This window comes from Pagrus major, chromosome 14, assembly GCF_040436345.1.
Source record: "Pagrus major chromosome 14, Pma_NU_1.0".
In the NCBI taxonomy this organism is placed as follows: Eukaryota; Metazoa; Chordata; class Actinopteri; order Spariformes; family Sparidae; genus Pagrus; species Pagrus major.
Window position 1 is genome coordinate 5,017,746 of NC_133228.1, and position 21,719 is coordinate 5,039,464.

The 21,719-nt window shown below is 41.0% G+C and overlaps 1 protein-coding gene across 1 annotated transcript in view; it reads right to left on the reverse strand.

The window, feature by feature from the left end:
- mpped1 (metallophosphoesterase domain containing 1) overlaps positions 1-21,719 on the reverse strand; it is a 95,314-nt gene that overhangs the window by 6,911 nt on the left and 66,684 nt on the right. Inside the window, exon 4 of the mRNA XM_073481010.1 lies at positions 2,990-3,105. Coding sequence (XP_073337111.1) covers positions 2,990-3,105 — 116 coding nt within the window. The remainder of the gene's footprint in view (positions 1-2,989; positions 3,106-21,719) is intronic.

The following is a 21,719-nucleotide window of genomic DNA, read 5'->3' on the forward strand; positions in this document are numbered from 1 at the left end:
CTGCCAGCCTGGACCCTCACCAGTTTGCTTTCAGAACCAACAGATCCACAGAGGATGCCATATCTACTGCCCTCCACTCAGTCTTCACTTACCTGGAGAATAAGAACAGCTACATCAGGATGCTGTTTGTTGACTTAAGCTCAGCATTCAATACAATCTCGCACATGAAGCTGATTGGAAAACTAATCCTGGGCTTGAGTACAACACTCTGCAACTGGATATTGGACTTCCTCAAAAGCAGACCCAAGAGAGTTCTGATTGGCAGTCACACCTCCTCTACATTAGTGCTTAACACTAGAGCCCCCCTGGCATCAAGAGAACTCTATTGTGAGTATGCGGACGACACCACCATGATCGTCTGTATTATAAATGACAATGAGAGCTCATGCAGAGTGGTGCGAAGGGAACAATCTACTGCTCAACATCAGCAAAACCAAGGAGCTGATTGTTGATTTTAGAAAGAGCGAGGGAAAGACACACATCCTGTCTCCATCAGTGGAGCTGAGGTGGAGTAGGTGAACAGTTACAGGTTCCTTGGAGTTACCATCACTAAGAACCTATCTTGGTCATCACCACCCTGGTTAAAAAAGCACAGAAAAGGCTCTACTTCCTACATAAACTAAGGAAGGCTAAATTCCAGAGCCATATTCCGGTCAACTTTTACAGAAGAGCAATAGAAAGCATCCTGACTGGAAACATCACAAACTGACATGGTTCATCATGGTCCAGGACAGGAAAGCTCTACAGCAGGTGATTACAACTGCCCAGAACATCATCGGTTCCCATCTACAGAGCATCAGTGACATCAGTGAAGTGAGATGTCTGCACAGCACCCAAAGGATACTAAAAGACAACACCCACCCAGCCACAGTCTGTTCACCCTGTTGCCATCTGGCAAAAGATACAGAAGTAACCGCTGCCAAACCACCAGACTACAGAGCAGCTTCATTCCCCAGACTGTGAGACTCCTGAACTCATCCTCAACAACAACAAAAAATAGATGTAGCAGGACTCAGGGCCTCTAACTGTAATGTACCTTGTACTTTTTTTCATCCACTCAACATGACAATGATTCATGAACACCACTTCCTCTGCTCTCTTTTATTTGAGAAGAAAATAAACCATTGATGGAGAGTGTGCTCATTGTTGTGTACATGTTATTTTCGCAGTTTGTATAGACATGTATAAGTGTGTTCATTCATACACTACTGTACTTGAAGCATCCCCAGTTCATGTCCACCTGGCGACCTGTTGTTCTCTCTCTCCTCTCTGTCATCCTCAAAATATCAAATATGATCGGTATTTTATAGGCTGATGCCAGTATTTGGACACACTACATTTTGAAATGTGACTGTTAAATCACAAGTCTCACCCCACCTGCTACATCACAGAGCGCCATTCCTCAGGAGACCACTCCCTCGAGATAATATAACTCTACCATTCAGGCCTGACTGCCTTCTTTTCCCTCCAAATGATTCCAGGCAGAACAAAGACAGAACTGACATGAGTTTAATGTAGATTTTTCACCTCTGTAATTATTAATTTGGTTGATACAGAATGTGTTAATACCTCCGCCAAGGAGGTTATGTTCCCGTGTCCATTTGTTGGTTGAATGGTTAGTTTGTCAGCAGGATTACACAAAAACTACTGAACAGATCTCCATGAAACTTGGATGGAGTCTGGGAATTTTTTCTTAGTTTCTTTAAAATTGTGAGATAGGGCAGTTAAAAAATCAGGCGTAGTTAGATTTCTGTTATCTATCAGTGAGTACAAAAGATGACTGTTGGTCCTTGGTGGAGATATGCACTCTACTGAGTGCCATTCTTGTTTGAAGGTCAATAGATTGTATTGTATTGTAATGTATTGTATTTTATTATGATAGATTCTTGCCACTTTTTCTTCAATGTCCTCTGCTGACTTGATTTAATAACCTATCTTTTTACTCTCTGAACTGTTTTGGACACATCTACATTGTCAGTTAAAAAAAACACAGAGAATAATATTATAATAAATGGCTGTAACTTGCTTTGGAAAGGTCAAATGGTCAAAAATTCATATGGAAGTCTAAAACAACCAAGCACACCTTGTTTAAATAAAAAACACTAAACTTTCGGAGGTTTTGTCTGAGTTCACAGGAAAAAAGCAATACATTTTGACCAGTGCTTTTTAAAAATCCTGGTAAATTCATCCATTTTCAGACAAAGCAAATGTAAAATTGGGACTTTAAACGAACCTGACTGACCTAAGGTTCTCCTAAATCAAATAATGTGTGGCAGGTGTTAGTCACCCCAAATATTGTTCTAGGTCTTTCAGAGGATTAACTATGTTCCACATCAGATGTTCTTCTAGGAAAATTCACCAAAAACAATTTATATATTTTTAGTGACTACTTTTAGGTCAGTAAATTAATAATTAAAAGACGGACTGAGGACCAGCTTTACTGCAACTTTTGAGGACACATGCAACTTATTTATTGATGCAGCAGGCTGGAGTTGCAGTTTTTGTTTCATGTGTACGAGTGTTTGCAGGTTGTGCCAACAGTGGTCAGTTTTGCAGGGAAAATTCTCCGCCCCTAAAGACCAGGCATAAACATAGTACAAATGGGAATTAAGGTCAGGTTGTAGTGGGGAAAGAAAATGTTAATTAAATATCAGCTTGGATATTACAGAAAAGATTAGGATGATATCAATGAACACAGTGTCTGATTACTGTAACACAAACAAATAGTGGATGGAAAGTTTTTGCAGGACTCCCAATATTTGCATTATTATTAATATCCTAAATATATTTGTATCTGTGTGTGCACACATGTTTTGTATATGCATGTGTATGTTTACTCTACTTGGACAGTCTTACTGGTGGTGTGTGTGCAGATGCACTGTATTTGTGTGTGTATCTATGTAAGCACATATGCTTGACTCTGTATGCGCGTGTATGTGTGTGTATGTGTGCGTGCGTGCGTGTGTGTGTTCTGTAATGTGTGTCTCACCCAGAGGGGGGCAGTGTGTGACCAGGATGTCTGTGTTGTCAGGGACCTGGTTCCACTTGTCGAGCAGAGCCTGACCCCGCGGCAGGTTGAAGCCCCAGCCATAGTACCAGGGCTGCCTGCAGACACACACACACACATAGACACACACAAAGAAAGAGAAAAACATACGGTTTGTTTAACACAGTCACCATCAGAAGTACAGAATCATCTTGGCAGTAGTCAGTATCAGATATCATACATCTCATTCTCTCGTCTATCCCAGCTGTTATCCTTTACATTAATAATAAAGTGAGACTGGAGTACAGAACCTCAGAATTTTTCAGAACACACAACCTGCAACAGTCGCAACTACAGCGCAATGAAAAGTAGTCCAGACCACCACTTGGCAAGTTGTTAAAAAACTTTCCATGCCACGCCAAAGAAGGGACGTAAAGGGTTCTTACTTGTGTAATCTACCATGCCAACGAGCACTTCTGAAGGCTAATAACTCCCTATGATTGGATATCAAATGATGAGGCGTGGGATAGAGAGTAAAACACTGTTCAGAGTCAAAACAATCAAAAAAGCATCCGTATGAATGATGGATCATCCAAAATGACCTCATTCTAAAGGCGACTTTCCTGAAAAGTCTACAAAAACTCGACATCCTGTTCCTTTCAAGCTTAACTTGCACATTGCACTTACAGGCACCAACTTCAATTAGCCAATGGCAAGACAAATCTTAATCGGTCAAAACACAAATCAATCAAGAGCAGTTTCCAGTAGAACACACCTGAAAGCATTATCTGAATTCTAATGTAAATTAATTATTTTAAATTATTTTCTTTGGAAAGGAGAATAAAATACAACAACTGTTAATACAACATGGCTTCTACAAATGCACTGTGCAGGCTATATTAAACATTTCAAGCTTCAAAGCTCTCGGTTCAAGATGATTTGTTTGTCATTATACAACACATGGTTGCATAAGGAAATGAAAGTTAAAGGTAAATTCCTTTATGCTACACAAACATAAAAAATACAGTTCTTTATATACAAATATACATAAACAAATAAAAAATTGTTTTGATTTTGCGTATGGGTGCATGAAAACAGCAGCAACAAGATGGTGATGATAATATGGTCGGCATCTTCATAGTAAAGCCAACAAGTAAACACTGTCCAACCACTTTCACTGTGTTTGAGCACCAAACATCACTGATTTAAACACAGATTCCACCTCTCCTCTTCCTGATGTAGTCCTGCACTGTGTTGGCCTGGAACACAGTCGGCCCGTCAAGTGCAACAGCTTGATCTGGGATGTTGTTTTGGAGACAGGTCTCTGTAAAGATGTGGGCACAACAGTCTCTGATTTCCCGTTGCTTGGCCAGCCAGAGTCCTGTTTGTCCATATCATTTTCCTGCAACTAGACCTTAGACAGGAATAGCCTTAAATCCAAGCTGGATTAGCATGGCTCTTATCCTGACACCACGGAGTCAAGTCAAGTTGGACGGTCGAAAGATGCCTTGGGTAGTGATCATCTCAAAGTCAGCTGCTGTTAATCCAAAAACCTGTGCTTTCTTCTCCGATGCTGAAAGCAGCAAACATCTTGTAGCGCTGTAAGCTGTCTTCTGTTGCCTTCAAAACTCATAAAACTGCCGATTGATGAATCTTATTAAAGCTGACACATCATACTGACCCCTTTTGTCTTTTTTTAACAGGACTTAATTGTGCTGTTCAAACTGTAATTTGCTGCCTGGAGTGATTCATGAGGAAAAAACTGCAGGAAAACAAGACAGAGAGCAAAGGTCATTATTCCAACATGACCTCTCACTCATCTCTTTTCACCCCACACAAACAACTGTCAGCCTTCTTCCTTTTATTGTCTAAACATTAGGCTTGACCTATAAAATGTGAAGCTCCCAGGGGGCTTATGAAGAGCATCTAGTGGAGGGGAGGACAGAACAGATCCCAGGATAGGGGGGGCACTGAGCAGAAAGCTACATTAAACATCTCCTTGATCACAGTCACACCTCGGAACGCTCCACGACAGGAAGACGAGGGAAGAAAGAGGGAGAAATGAGAGGAGAAGAAGAAGAGGAGAGCCTTGATGGCTGGGGCTCGTGTCCCTTTACTTTGATAGCAGACGCCTCGGCCGTGAGTGACGGAGAAGAAATTAACATGTCACTTACAATCTGTACTCCGATCCATCTTCCTCTCCAACATGCTGCTTGTGTGTGTGTGAGTGCAACCGTAGGCGACAACGTCCACTGCTGCCGCCTTTTTTAAAATTGCTGAGTGCAGTCACTCGAAACGCCAACTTTATCGCCATGGCCACTACCCGGCGCATCTGTGCTCAGTGGAACATCAGATGACGATTTTTTGGAATAAGTTCTGGAGTGTGTGTGTGTGTGTGTGTGTGTGTGTGTGTGTGTGTGTGTGTGTGTGTGTGCATGTGTGTGCGTGTGTGTGTGACATGCTTGAGAACTTCAAAGACAGATGGGGAGACAGAAAGACAGGCCTGAAGATAGGAAGAAATACCTGTCACACACATACACTCTCGCCTTGTCTTTCTTTCTAATTAAGAAAGCTAAAAATGGTGACTCAGAGGTCACCAGCATAGGGAGGGGTGGTTAAGCGCATGTGGCAGTGCATCATGGGAAATAATAACGTCCTATTTCAGCTGGAGCGCACGCGATTAAAATTCCATCACTCTCTGAACATCAGAGACTAAACATTTCTGACGAATGATCTGGCGCAGCCCATGAACACAATTTCAATAATTTACACTGTGAATATTAAAACATTTAGACTGGCCTCAGCATATTAATAGGGCCTGTGGAATGTAATATTCATGTCCATCTTAACATGGACGTCTCAATTAAAATGAAATGAGCTCTGCTGTGCGATTGATGCTCTCAATTCCATCATTGTGAATGGAGGGATGAAGGGATGGCAAAAGAGGAGACGAGAGAGGTTTCCCCCAATAATGACCGACGGACAGTGATTCATCCTAACAGAGTGATAGATAAGCAAAGAGAAAGATTAATGAGGATGGAGGGAACAAGTGATGGGATGCTTGGATGGATGGAAGTCAACTTAAATGATCACATTGCACTTTGCATGTTTTATTAACTACAAATCATGTCCACTTTAAATTATTTGCAACCATTTTCCAAAGCACATTCAGTATTTAGATTGATTTCTTATCCTCCAGGGAGCCATTGTTTTATTTCATTTCAGTTCGCTATGAATATTAACTTTGTTAACTTGAACACACTGACTGCAGTTTACTCTTCCTGCACTAAAGCAACAACAGCATCAGTTATCGAAGTGTAAAGAAACAAATTTTCTGTCTGTCTGTCTGTCTGTCTGTTGTTCCCATATCTCAAGAACCATTCATGCCATCTACTTCACACTTGGCAGTGTTGTTGCTGAGGCCTGAAGTGCAGAGTTGACTTTGGTTCCATTTGGACAAACTAATATATATATATTATATATATATATATACTGACTGTCAACAGTAGAATGCTAGGTAATGTTAGCCTCAAGGGCTACAATGTTTACCATTTCTTGGCAGCACCTTCAGCTGCTCTGCCTCTCTCATTGGTTGTTGTGGTCCAGCTCAGAATGTACAGATGTATCTTCTCGATTTTTAAATCCTAAATAGCAAACATGTTTGATATCCTGAGTCTGTGAACAGTTGAGGAGGCTTAAGGCTTGATCTGTAAATAATATGGCTGTCAAAATTACGTGTTAATTTTGATTAATTAACTACAGAATAAATAAATCGTTTAAAAAGGTCATGCCCCTTGGCCTTACGTCACTGAACACATTCCACAGCAGCTTTGTAAACATGATGGAGGCAGATAACTAAACGCTGCTGAGTACTGTATACTGAATGGAAAAGTCACCGTCCAGCCAGTGTTTCTCACTGTCAAATGGTTAAAAATGTTGGCATGGAACTAAGCACAGATACAAATTGCATGGATATTAACAAGGATAGTGATAGCTGTTACTCAAACATGAGGTCTTCATGTGTATTAAGGAGCTGCAGAGTTTATACATGGTCAGACTGTGACCTGTACTGTACACTTACTGCCACTAGACAACCTCTCTGCTAAACGATCTGTCTTCTCCAGTGACTAACAGCTGTCTGCTCTGTCTCCACTCACTCACTACAAACTGCCCTGTTCTTAAAGGAGCCACACCACTCTTATAACACCAGATGCCAAGTTTGGTGGAGGACATAAGAGTCCCAGATTCTACTGTGGTCCCTTCCATTTTAGCAACAGCTTAATTTTTACAAAGTACAAAATTAAGTTATTTGTCAAAAATGATAAAACATTGTCAGAATAGATCATAAAAACACCAAAACACACTGGAGTGGTACTTCAAAAAACGCCCAGAGCACTGTTTTGTGCAACTTATGCAACAAAGAATTTTCTAACCAGTACTTCAATCTTAAAATAACACCTCCTTTAGAATGTCCATTTATTCACTGATTCACTCATCTACCAAAATCCATTTGCATTGAGATATTTTTAAATGCTCAAATATTGCCATATGTGACTAATTTAGATTAATTAATTACAAAGCTTGTAATTAATTTGATTTTCTTTTAATTGCTTGCCTGCCCTAGTAAATACCTTGCATTACCAGATCATCTGCGCCAAACATTGGTAGTAATCATGGACCCAGACCAGATTTCTCCTCTGATTGTCAGGAGGGCTGAATCAGGATTAAATTGGCCCTAAACTTCTGTAGTTTGAGCCCATATTTACTCAAGTCGTCTTTTATGTCCGCAGCGAGCAGCTATGTCATGGCAGATATATTGCTCAGCAATGAAGGATGCACAGTGCCAGGTGTAATTTTGTTTGATTGAGCTTTTCTAAAAAGCTGCAAGCAGCAAATCCTCACACTGCCTTATTGAGCCATTTTGAACAGCACGTTTTGAACGGGCACTGCACTAGTGTATTTAAATGTTTAAACATCCTATGTTGATGTTTACCTGATCTGCAACCCTTTTTGGAACCTCTGAAAAATGTGGATGGTTGGACAGCTGTGACAACAGAATGGAATATACATAAGTCTTTCCCACAGACAGATTTGACTTGAGTGGGCAGCCCAGGTATGTTAACAAGATATATAAACATTTTATACCTTTATTTTTTTAATCCGTCAGAGAGACCGACGCCATCTGCTGTTGATCGAAACTGTACAACTTATTGCTGACGAAGAAAGCAGATAACGTTGCTGGTAGAGAGAAAACAGAAAGGAGAGAGAAAGAGAAAAGAAAGAGGAGAGGCAAGCCAGTTTGCCTGCATAAAGGTGGACAATTAAAGCAACACTATGGAAGACTAATGTAGGAAAACTCTTAGCTATTCTGAAAAAGATAGTTGATTTTTGAGTCTTATACTCCCCTCGCCACAGGTACACAGCCATTCTGTAGGAAACTTACTGTATTGTTGACCTCCAACAGCTGGAGGGGGAATGTACTTTACATCATTCCATAACATTACAGTGAGGAGAGGGAACAAGAAGAGAGAGAACCAGAGTCTCTGGTGAGTGTTAAATTTAGTGGGTGGTTGACCTGAATTTAAACACGCAGACGCACTGTGTGCAAACTTCCTTCATCACTCTGACTCTCTCCTGGAAGTTATAGTGACAGGCAACCAAATTAAACCCCGCATAAACATGTGGATGTCTGTGGTTCAAACATCGTTGGAAACATTTGTGATAATGTAAGTACACAACTTAACAATTATACAACAAAGGTCTAGTCCTTTTTATACATCTGAATGCATTATACATGTTTCAGTACAAGCAGGGACTGTCTTTTACTCTTTATAGTGCTGCATTCAAAGATGTCCTGACATACTATACTTGTAAAGCTCAAACTGTGTTGTCAGAAAATTAAACCTAAAGGAAGAAAAGACGAAGCTGTCAAAAGAATAATGTGAAAATGGTCACGTGATAATGTGAACCTGGTTTAACTCATAAGATTGTTGACTGCAAACAGTTTTGAGTTTTAGAGCATTCGTGAATGCAACATCACACGGTGCTTAACTGCATTCCATGCAACAATAATATAACTGACCAAAACAAAGGATGATTATATGTTAACTATGATGCATTTGCTGTCTGCGACAAGTTTCAGAAAGTTGATTTTGATAATGTCCTGACATGAAATGAAACCTGGAAGGTTGGAAATCAATCTAATGTATGACATTCTTTGGAAAATGATGTGAACTACTTGTAGTTGATGGGTTTTAACAATCAAAACCACCGGTATTGTCCTTTAGCACACACAAGCAATCTGTGATTGATCAGTGCTGCTTCTGAGTTCTGATCAAAACTTCTGAAAATATACTTTTTCAAATGAAAAGAAAAATCTTTTTAATTTGTTCTACAGGCTGTATATCATAAAAGTGTGATTACCTCAAGTTTGTCATTCAGTATAGCAAAGACAGTGATGATCCAGTCCATCACTTTGTCAGCCGAGGATTACAGTATCCTTTATGAAGCACCGCAGCTTGTTTTAATTTTGTGACATCAATCATTCTGTAAGAGAAGGCGTCCCTCTTTTTTCAAATGCTTTATATCTCTCTTTGCAGCAAAATCTCTTTATGGCGTCCTGCGTGCCAGGAAAACAGCTCCATGCCGACTGTAGGCGCCTCCATCACAGTTGCTAAAAAGAGATTATCTCTGGTGAGGAAATGACCGTAGCGCCTTTCTGTGAGAGACCTTCTTCTATGTTTGCTGAGCAAACCTGAGACTAACTGAATGTAATTCCGTGGATAATATCCCTGCTCCAGAATTATGATGTTTTTATCAGGTGAGGGATTACAATGGTGCAAGTGATTTGTGTTAATTTAGAGGAGAAGAATCAGGCAAAGCTTGAAGCATATTAAATATTCTGTTAATGTGCTGGGCTGGTATTTGTTATGGGTTTTAAAAAAGGAGAAAACAGATGTTTGTGTTAGAGCGCTCAATCCCCAGGCACATCTTCAGGCGCCGCACGGGGAGAAAAACAACAGCGCTCAAACCATTACTTTCATTTCACACACACATCCATCCATCCACCCACCCACACACACACACACACACACACACACACACACACACATACACATACATATGCTCAGTTACTAGCTTCACCTCTCTTAAGGACAAGAGGGAAAGTCAAACTCAACTGTTAATCTAAAATGCATTTAAGGATTTAACACAAACAGGGCAATGCACAGCTCAAGTTTGCTTACGTTTCTGAGCTTGAACATATCACCGTGTGTGTATCAGAGTGTGTGCGTGTCTTACTGGAGGAGACCCACTGATATCACCAGAGTAAGTCCATGAATCATTGAATGCCTCTGCCGAATGCTGGGAGCATCGATGCCTGCCTCCCTCTCTTCTCCCTTATTCTCTCTCTTCTTCATCTCTCCCCCTCATCACATCTCTGACCATTTCCCCTGCCCTCCTCCTGCTCCTCTTGACATATTACTCCATCTCTCTCACTTCCTGTCTCTCTCCCTTTTCATTTCTCCCCCTCACTGTCCTTGTTAGTGGGGCAAACGAACTGCTGCCATTAGAGCATCCTGCTCTCTGAGAGGTTAACTTCCATGTTTGAGAGGGAATCTTTAAAGAAAACACATCAGCAGTGAAGGTATTCTGAGGTCCAGCAGGGAGGAAAAAGGTAGAGTTTGGAGAAAGACCACAGGGAAGTAGGACTGGGTTAGTGCTGGGTTAGTTACTGCAGTACTTTTTGAATAGCGACAAAAGAACTGCACATTTTAGAGTACCAGCAGCTGAAATCACATATTTCCTTAAACCTGCATTCATTCATGTATCCTAAAGTTACTGACTAAAAGTTAGTAACTTACTAAGTCAACTAAAAGTTAGTAACTTTGCTGTGTTGCTGTGTGTAAGCGGCTAATGTTACTACACAGACACAAACAAACCGTTAGCCTGTGGCTACATCCAGCTGCTAACGTCACCTCCCAGATAACAGGTTGGGCTTTCGGTCCCATATATAAAGGGACATATTTCTAACTCTTCGGTTTCAGACTAAAGGACCGTGGAAAATGTGCAGTCTGTAACTATTCAGTGTTACACAGCGGTGGACTAAGTTACATGTTTGCAGCTAACGCTACTTTGCACGTTAGGTCACTCCGAGTCCTCGGTGATCTCATATGATTTTCAAATCAAGCTCTAAACATGACCTGTAATGTTTTCTTACCTGGTTACTAGGAAATGAGCCATGTCAGCATCTGTTTTCAGTCCCGAATCAAGTTGAAGCTGCCTCCATGAGCCGAACGCGTATCCGATGTGTATTCAGGTGCCAGCCCGGCTTTGGTCGTAATTTTGTTTCGACTCACGACATGCCGCTGATAAAACCTTCGTTTTCTTCTTTGTATGACTTTTTAGTGGACTTTGTGTGGTGGTGGGTCGTTTGCTGGCCGTAGCAGAATCCATTACTACCCAAACACTAGTTTGGGTCCACCGCGCTTGTCTTCTTCCCGTATCCAAGGACGTGCATTCAGCGTCATCGGACGTCACGTCCGCAAGACTGCGCGGGAAATTCGGACACCGAATTGCAGGACATTATGCAGCACGCAGCCTGTTTAAGGCAATGGAGAGATACGTGGGTGGGCTCATTCTTTTTGGTTTTGAACGCTTCATCACACATTAGCATTAAAAAACTTAAAATGCATGTTTATTTTTTCACAAATCCTGCCCCAAGTTCCTTTAAAGTTACCAAAAGTTATGGTAAAAACCCTTGTGCAACTCGTTGCGCATGTTAGCTATATTGTCCAGATGCCCTGTAGCCAACTATACTGTATCCAAGCTCCCAGGAGGAGCGCCAGGCTCTGAAGCCAGTTTTCGTAGTGGCCAAAACCGTGTAATTACATTGTCGCGTCAATCTTATGGACTGAAGTTGCGCCGTATACAGAGCTCTGATTGCATGAAGCCAAAAAAGGCTCGACTTCAGGCCATGCTCTGGCTGGGGTCCTTCTGCATAGCTTCCGCTAGAGACTTCCACTGAGCAAGCCCGCTAACTTCCTGTTTAGCGCCTGAATGAGGATAAAATTATTTCATCAGGCGGCTCTTCTAGACTTTACAAATGTTATTGGACTGAATGGCTCAAATTATGATGGTAAAACAAGTCACTTAGCCGAGGTTGTCATGCAAAAAAAAATTATCCACCGTTTTGCAGCCCCTTCTTTCACAATGTTAGCTTATGGGAAGAAGTCTTTTTGGGCCGCAGGGCATCACGTGACACTGTAGTTACATGGTTCGGCTACTATGAAAATTTCGTAGAAAAGTTTGACTTCTGGAACTGTTTCACTCATTCTCATTCAACATTCAATATATTACTTGTTGCATTTAAAGAGAAGTGGTTTGTCTGATTTGTCTAAAAGTTTGAAAATCAACCTGGTTTAATTGGGACACCTTGCAATGTTTTAAAAGGGTTCATAAGAGTTATACTGTGTATTCTATAAATGCATCCTTTGGAGGGTTTGACCAGACTCTAACTATTAAATTGTCAGGCTCCGGCCTGACTGGCACCCCAGCAACTTTAAGTCAAACCGCTACCCTCTTCCATCAATTTGTAGCCGTCTTTACGGCCCACAATCGGTAACTCCGCAGTAATACTAAGCTGTACTAATAATAGGAATGACGGACGCAATATAACATTCACGGCTCTTTATTTTGCTAACAATCTGACAGTGAACTGGGCAGAGGCATACAGTATGAACCTGTAAACTATGAGTGCTTATATAGAAACGATAAAAGCACAAAAATGATGAAAATTTTTCCTTCACATTTCACCGGGATGTTGTTCTTGTCCTTTTCACCCAAAAATTCTAAATAATGGGAATATTTCCATGAAGTTAATGCTGTCCTCTCTGCCCTCTCGCTACACTGAATTAGCTAGCTATGCATGCGCACTGACAAGACTGTAGGTTTACCTTTCACTGGCACGCAGCCACTTGCTAAGCAGCAGGAGAGAAACAGACACAGAATCCAGTAATGGATTACTTGAATTGCAATTGGAGATTATTTCCTCTTATGCAGGCACAGAACGTACAACCAAGTTGGTTGTCAGCTGTAGTCTTTGCGGTGTGTTCATGTGCAGCTTTTTGGCTGAGACAAAGACAGCATGAGGTGACAGGTAACAGCCAGGCCTCATCACCACTTGTTCTTTGATGTCTCTTTGAGCCCTTAGCAAACAGTTGACTATCCAGCAGAGTAACTTAAGCTACATCTGGAGTGAAGTCCATCTCCTTTCAGCTCTGTTCATGAAAGAATGGTAAACAAATCCCATGGAAACAGCAACCCCACAATGAATGTATCCGACTATCAGATAGTGTCCGTATCCAAGGCCAGGTATCTTTTATCCCTCTGTGCCATTGAGCTCCACTGTTGTCCAATAACTATTACACATCACACATCACTGAGTCACACTGTTGCACTGGGTGACATGTTGCTTCATTACCATAAACAAATACACTGTAGTTTGCGTTGACTCAATCATACATCATCTTGATGCACCAAATACTCCCTAGAGAACCCAATACACATCAATACACCACTGAAAATAGTCCCCAACAAATGCTTTATTTTCTCCTGTTTGAGTAAAGTTTTATAAAAACTACAGTGACAAGCTGGTTAAGGAAATTATTGAGCCCTCTGATAGTGTAACACATTGACGGTTTTAGTCTTATTATGCAATTTGCTAAAACAAATTGAATAAATTCAGCCTTTTCCTTTAAATATAAAGTTTTGTAGAAAAATATATTCATATCCTCAAATAATTCTAGTAGAAATACTGAAACTCAGGTGTGGGGCAGCAATTTCAAAACCTTTTAAACGAGATCCAGAGATTAGGAAAGGAAAGCTACAGCAAACACAGGCAGACACACACACAAACAGAGAGGGAGGAAAAAGAGGAGGCGAGGTGAGGAGGTGCTGTAGAAGGAAAAGGAATAAGGAACGAGAGAGGATTACTGTAACAAAGTCCATCATAATGTGTAACACGGGCCTTGTGCTAATCACTACATGCACTGATTCAGTGAAAACATCGACCGTGATCACCTCAGTTAGATTTAATTAACTACTCATGACTTAACGGCCCTAATAACAGCCTGGGAGGCACGTTGGGGGAGTGGAGCGCGGCGGTCTGCATACACACACAAGCCATACACACACATTTGTGAAGTGATGTTTCTTCTGTGTGTGATGTGCATCACATAAGTATAGATGCTTATTTGCAAATCCACTCTTGCCTATTTAATTGAGTACTTTCCCCACAGCTTTTTATCCAAACTGCCTGACATCCATGTCTTTACATCCTCTGACCTCTTTGCTCCCTCATTAGGATACCTGATTGGGGAATAATTTCAATTAAGGATGAACAGAGGCGAGGCTGCTCTTCCCCTGGGACTCCACCACTCTGGCGGAGGTTGACTCTGAAGCCTCAGCAGGTGAGACTGCCTGCTGGTCTGCCTCAGAAGTAGACTCTGCCTCTGTTGTACGCTCCTGAAGCGCAGCCTAAGGCCGCTTCTTTCACAATGGGTCTATTGTTTTCTCTTCTGTTACAACTGTTTCTGGCGCATGCGTAATGTAAAACATGACGTCAGTGACGTACAACGTAAGGCTTCAGATAAAAATCACAGACGGGCTGCCTTGCCTGCAGGAAGTGGAAATGGGTTGTGGGCAGTGTTGCCACAGTTACCTTGAAAAAGTAATCTGATTACTGATTACTCCTTTAAAAAGTAACGTAGTTACTTTACTGATTACTTGTTTTCAAAAGTAACTAAGTTAGATTACAAGATACTTTCGAGTCAGCCGTGTTTAAGGGCAGCATTTCCTCTACAACATACCGCCCGACCAACTTCTTCAACTCTCCCCCACTTACTTGTTTTGCACCGAAGTCCGGCTTTTGTTGTTTGGGAGGTGGGGGACCTCCTGCAGAAGTCGAGGCTGTGGCTTTGCTCGCAGCTCTCTGCTTAACACCACCTGGTGGGACTTCCTCTGTAAACTTAACTGTGCTGTGCTGCGACTCCAAATGTTTCTTCAAATTTGACGTTGTGTTTTTGAAGCTTGATAGTACTTTGTCGCCAGCACAGAGCGTACAACGAACCTGAATATTCTCATCTTTAGCTGACACGAACTCAAAATAATGACTGTATTTCCAGCTCGAAAACACGCATCTCTCACCTCCCTCCATTGTTGTTTGTGTTTGTGTTGCTGCGTGGTGTTACACGTGAGTTGTTACTAACAGTGATGCCGGTAACGCGTTACTAAGTAACGCGTTACCGGCATCACTGGTTGTGGGTCAATAGGCGATTTTTAGCAGGTGTACCCACATTTAAAAAAACTGTGTAGACCCGCTAATATTGGTGGAAAAGCAGTATAAGGGTGTGTTCACACCAGCCTTGTTTAGTCCGGTTAAATCCTCTCATTGGTTCGGATCAAAAAACGGACCTTTCACGGACCTTTAGGTGTGAACCCGACCTAAGTGTCATATCATGTCCACATTACATGTTTGTGACCCATCTTTAATAGCAGGAGGTGGAAGGTATGGTGGTGGACTTACAGGCGAGAAGGCTGCCAAGCCAGTGACCACAGTTCATGACTGTGTTTCAACATTTGTAAGTGAGTGACAAGGGACCATAGCATTACAACATTTGTCATCTTGACAAGGAGACCTCAGCAGAATTTCCAGCTATGTTTGTGGCAACAAAAGAGGTGTTTTTAACAAGACTGCGGGACGTCTCCTGCCTTGTTTGTGGTGACCAAACAGGTATTTTAATTGAATTGTCAAAACATGAAATTGAAAATTTGACTGAAAGAAAGGTGAAAGTTCAACACATCTGTCCGTTTATTCTTGCACTTGGGTTGCCATCACACTAACCCATTGCTTTTGAGTTATTTGTTGTGTTGGGATCAGCTCTCTCTGAAGAATTGCTGCTCAGTTTTTTGAGAGCTCCTTCATCAAAGCCTTCCAAAACATTTTGTGATAAATGGTGAACTGTTTAACATGACTGTCCCTGGCTAATATGCAACAAATCAACCCAGCCAAGAAGGTCTACATTGGACAAATCTGCAAAACCCTGGAGGACATTTAATGACAATGATATATCAAGTCTAATGCCAACATTTTTTAACCGTCGCCTTTTCATTAATCAGAACCACATTTCCATTTAACCAAATGTTTTGATTGATTGACTTTAGCAATAGTTTGGCCATAGTTTATATGCCATGACCCTAATCATCTTTTCCTAACCCTAGGTACTGCAAGTAAGCAGGTGAGTATGGCTTTGTTTATATAGAGGCTACATTTGGCTACTCGAGGCTACTTGCATAACAGACCCAAATCTGTGCAGATGAATGAACTCAGTCAAAGTGCATACAGAGTAATGTAGGTACCAGGTTTTGACAAGGAAACAGAATCCCAACCCTAACCCGAACCCAACAGAGGATTGATCCATACACAAAGTAGCCTAACTATTTAGTCCCACTGATATTCCGAGTTAGGAAAGGTGACTCCAGCATTTGGTCTTCAAATTTACTGACAGCCAGAGGTAATCAGGAGTTACATTGTAAACTTGCAGCCACAGCTCTTAAACAGAGTTACTTAAAATAGAACAAAAGAAAAGCCTAAAAGCCTAGCCTTGAAAGCCAAGACCAGCAACAACAGTGTGGACAGCCAGTGTCAGAGACATTATTCTCTAAGAAGACTCGTATGACCACAGACAACAGACAAGACAGAGTCGAGTCAAGTCAAGTCAAGTTAAGTTAAAACACAAGACAACAATTCATGAAAACATGAGACAAGATAAACAAAGTTCCTCTTCTCAGCTTCTCAGATTGGCTGTTTTGACAGCAGTGACTTGTGAAAGTGGTGTGTTTAACGTCCCCTTCGAGTGTACTTCGCTATTTTTATGATATTTCAGAGTCCTTTCTTGGCAATGTTGATGAGCCATATTGTTTGCTGAAAATTTTTTGCCAAATAATTTTGTGGTCAAAGTCACTGCATTTAAGCTGTTGCTAATATGGAATAATGACATATGACTATAGTAGAATCTGGGAGTCATATGTCATCCTCCAAGAGTGGCTATAAAACCAGCATGGCTCCTTTAAGAAACAGGGCAGTGCATAGTGTGTGAGTGGTCGAGCAAGAGGAGGAGAGATAGCTCCAGTGATGGTGTTCAGAGCAGATCGGTGTCACGAACGGAAAGTTTAGCAGAGAAGTTTGACCAGGAATTAACACTGCAGCTCTTCAATACACAAGAAGAACTTCTGTTTGTGTGACAGCTGTCACTATCCTTGCTAATATTCATGTTACTTGTCTATGCTAATGTCGATGCTATTGCTAATCTATGCTAGTGATGTTGATCATACTTAGAAGGGCAGTCTGGTTGCAATGGTAATAAGTACATATGACTATTAACTTCATCCCCATTCTCTGTTTGAGAAAGATGATGAACATTAGACCGGAAGAAAAACTGACTGGAGGTGAGCTTTAAAGAGCAGAGGCTCCAACGGCCTTGCTTTACTCCCGCCACCCCCCCTCCCCCACAATGGGATTAGTGGCACTCTTCATTGTAAATTTGACAGTTATAACTCAATAGACACAGTGGCACACGCGGACACATACAGGCGTATGCATAGAAGCAAAATGTGTTTGCTTCTACACTCACATAGCCCGTGGTGGTACATGGCAAGCATGCAAGAGTTAGCCTCAATCGGCCCACTCAGCACAGCAGGGCGCCGAGTTGGAGAGACACAGAGAGGGAACAAGTTGTTTTATATGTTGCTAAGAGATAGTTCTTCAATTCAATTATTTATTGTGAGTAAAAACCAATGCAGACACATGCTATTGGATTTCTGATTCACATACAGACTTTGATGTTTAATTTTGGGCCAGCAAACTTGCGAGTTGCCCCGCCATAGTGGGCTGCTCCTCACAGCAGGAATAAAGAGACACTAGAGAGAGGGCGAGAGTGATAGACACTGAATGAGAGGATGGGAGGGTGAGAAACACAGAGAGGATGTGAGAGACAAACTTTGAATTTGATATGGCAAATAAGACAAGATGGAGAATAAGTGGCATAGTTATGTGTGGAGGTATGACGAGGGAGATGGACAAAAAAGAAAGGGAGATTATGGGTGAATACAGGGAGGAGGGACAGATGGAGTGAGGATGGAGGGAGGGAGACAGCGCTGGAAGGCAGAGTTTATCTGACTCTGACAAAAAGGAGGATTAGAGATGTGACAGAGACTAGCCTTCAGCACCCTTCTCCCTGTGTGTTTGTGTGTATATTGTGTTGTCTTAACACCGCCTCTCTTCATTGATCCTAACTCATCACTTATTTTACTTTCCTCTGTTTTGGCTCGCACAATATATTGTCTATATTGTTAACTGAAATTGTACTCTTCATATTTAATGTCAGCTGGGGAGAAACCTTTGATTTCCATTTGATAATATTCAACATGCTGATTAGTGAAAAGGTTTTTCTTAGAAAATGGTCTATATATAAGCAAATTGGAAATCTAAAAATCCATGACAATGAGGCAAACTCTGATGAAGATCAGGTGATGTTATTGACAGCAATAAGCTGTTAGATGGACATTGTGTTTAATCAATTTTTGATTTAATTTTTTCTCAATCTTCTTGTTTCTAAGTTGTTTCCACCAAGGGTGTAACAGTATATGTATTTGTCCTAAACCATTACGGTATGGCGGGGGGACACACAAAACTGTTTTCTTCAGTGAATGAAGCTGGCTCAGACGGAGTTATGTGAAAATTATGTGAAAATTAGTTCTTGATTTCAAGAGCAGATGACCAAACAATCTCCCCCCAAGGCCCCAACTGCGAGACAACAGGTGAGATCTACCATGGTGGCTTACAGTACCGGTGCCCTGTAAACTTCCCTGAAACTTTGATCAAACTAATCAAAACTGAAACTTTTCCCTCAATTATACCATCAAAACTCTGGAGAACTTGGAAAACTTCAATATCACAGACTTTGCATCTCCACCACAGAAACAGCCGAGACGAGACTGGTCCACTGAAACGGAATCAATCATTCAAAAGATTGATTCATTCATCACCATTGAGGTCAGTGGACTCAAGTCAATAAACAAAAAACTGTCTATTCTGGAAGTACTTCATGCAGACATAAAAGATCTTAAAGCAAGTCTTGAGCATAGCCAATCGCAAATCGAAACACTACAGATGGAAAACGAAGACCTAAAACTAAAAACTAAAAATGCCTGTTTAGCTCATGTTGACACAAAACACACTTAACTGTGGACACTGACACCTGTCTTCCAGCAGCTTCTAATTCATTGCAGACTTGCTTTTTGGTGGTTTTTGGTTGACTGTTGACCATCCTGACCAGTTTTCTCTCAGCAGTAGGTGATAGTTTGTGTTTTCTTCCTGATCGTGGCAGTGAAACGACTGCACCATGCACTTTATACTTACAAATAGTTGTTTGTACAGTTGATCTTGGGACCTGTAACTGCTTTGAAATTTTTCCAAGTGACTTTCCTGACTTTTTCAAATCAAAAATGCGCTCTTTCAGATCAATGCAGAGCTCATTGTAGTGTTTGTGTCTAATGGGTGTATCAAACAAGCCCTATTAAAATGTGCCCAGAAAAGTCACCAGCTGTTATCAATCATAATCACGCAGAACAAGTTAAGAGGCCATGCTACAAAGAACATTTGATTTACTCAACTTTCTATAATCACCCAAAGTGATTGTTCAAGTTACTGTATGTATATTTTTGACCCAGCAGTTGTATATACACTTCACCTACCCGTCAAAATGGCTATTTAGAGATCTGTCTGCACATATAGTATGTCTGTCTGTCTGTTTATACGTCCTTCTGCTGCCAATAAGTCTAACTTAAAACACCATCTGTTAAAAAAAAAAATATAGGGATATATATGTGTATGTATTCATACGGCAGCATAACAACAAGCAATTATAACTAGTTAGCACTAGGCCTGCACGATATGAGGAAAATCTGCGATGTGCGATAACACTGTTCAATATTGCGATGACGATATAACTTGCGATAAATAAACAAATATTGAAGTTTGCATATTATTAACTATACAGTTAATAATAATGTTTCCGCATTAATAGGTACACTGCTAACATAGACCCCAAACATTGAATAGCCAATGTCCACTGAATAAAGAATGAAACAAATTATTTCGAACATGCTTTTATTGAACAAACTGCACATGAATACCCAACCAGTTAAGCAGAACATTAATTTAAATAAGACATTATACCTATATGAAATTAAAGTTTAATTTCCCCTGCTCCCTTTAAACTATTTTCTTGCAAACTCAACCAAAACATCTCTTACCATGCAGAGTTGAAATAAATAAAACATCCAGGGGGAAACAACTTAAATAATTAAATAAATATAAATTAAACATGGCACTTTAAATTAACTGTAATGTCTCTCATCACAATCATCAAGGCCCTTGACTCTGCCTAACAAGGTGCAGAGATCTGTAGTATGAGGGACAAAACTGAAATAGAGAAGGGCCAGCCCACTAAATCAAGAGAAAATAAAATCAGGAAAAAATATCTACCCGTTAGGGCAAGTTACAACCTTAGTTATTCCCTTAACACAAGTTCTTGGCCAAGAAAACCAGCATGTTAACTTTGTTAGGTTGTTACCACATTCCCAGATGTGCTGATGTGCTCACACAGTACCTGTCATTGTAACACGTTGTAACAGTCAGTTATTTAATGTAGCGGCACTAGGTGGCGCCTCCTTTTGTTTAGTGGGTAATGTAACCTGTACGATGAAGAAGAGCAGGTGTACTTCCACTCCTCATGAGAAAGGATACCGCTAATAGAGCGAAGACTTCCCTTTTTATTTTGTGAAGTGTTGGTAGAAGAACTTCGGCCTGTGTTCATTTGCATGTATGCCTGTAACATTAGTGCCGTAGAGACCTGGCATGGTGCGGTCAGTGTTATGAATAAAAACCCCCACATGTTGCCTGCCGTCTCTTGAGTAACCAGAGCAACCGCACTAAAGTGGACCATCACCTTCCCCTTCACCAGCCCACGTTACAACGTCGTCTCTCCTGAATCCAAAATAAGTTCATATAGCAGAAGTGCTGTTTCTTTTCACCACAAGGCCTTCGTCGACCATTGTCATCGCTTTTTTCTCCTCCCTCAGCCATCATAACCCGGCAATCACCACCAAACTGATGCCGATTAATTTTGTCAGGGTAGCTAACGGCTAGCTGGGGCTTCATCTGATTGGCCTTTGTAAACAGGGCTCCGTCTGATAGGCTAAATGTTAGCATGCTCATGGCGCATGTAAACAAAATGATTTTTCTTATTCATCGCGTGTCAGGCAGTCTTTTGCGATGTGTTTATCGCACATGTTCATATCGCGATGACGATGAAAATTCGATTTATCGTGCAGGCCTAGTTAGCACAATCACATATATGAACACACTTGAGGATATTCTTTGTATGTATGCCAATATGTGTGTGCTTGTACGGAGACATATACATCTGTGTATGTGTGAATGTGATAGTGTACATGCTGTATATGTGCGAGCATGCTTGTGTGAGTGTGTGTGTGTGTGTATGTGTCGCACGGCAGAAGTAACAGCTGATTTTTGTGTATGATTTTATATTTTCCTGCATGATTTTATTATTGTTTGTAGTGATTTTATTATCTTTTATTGTACGGTTTTAAG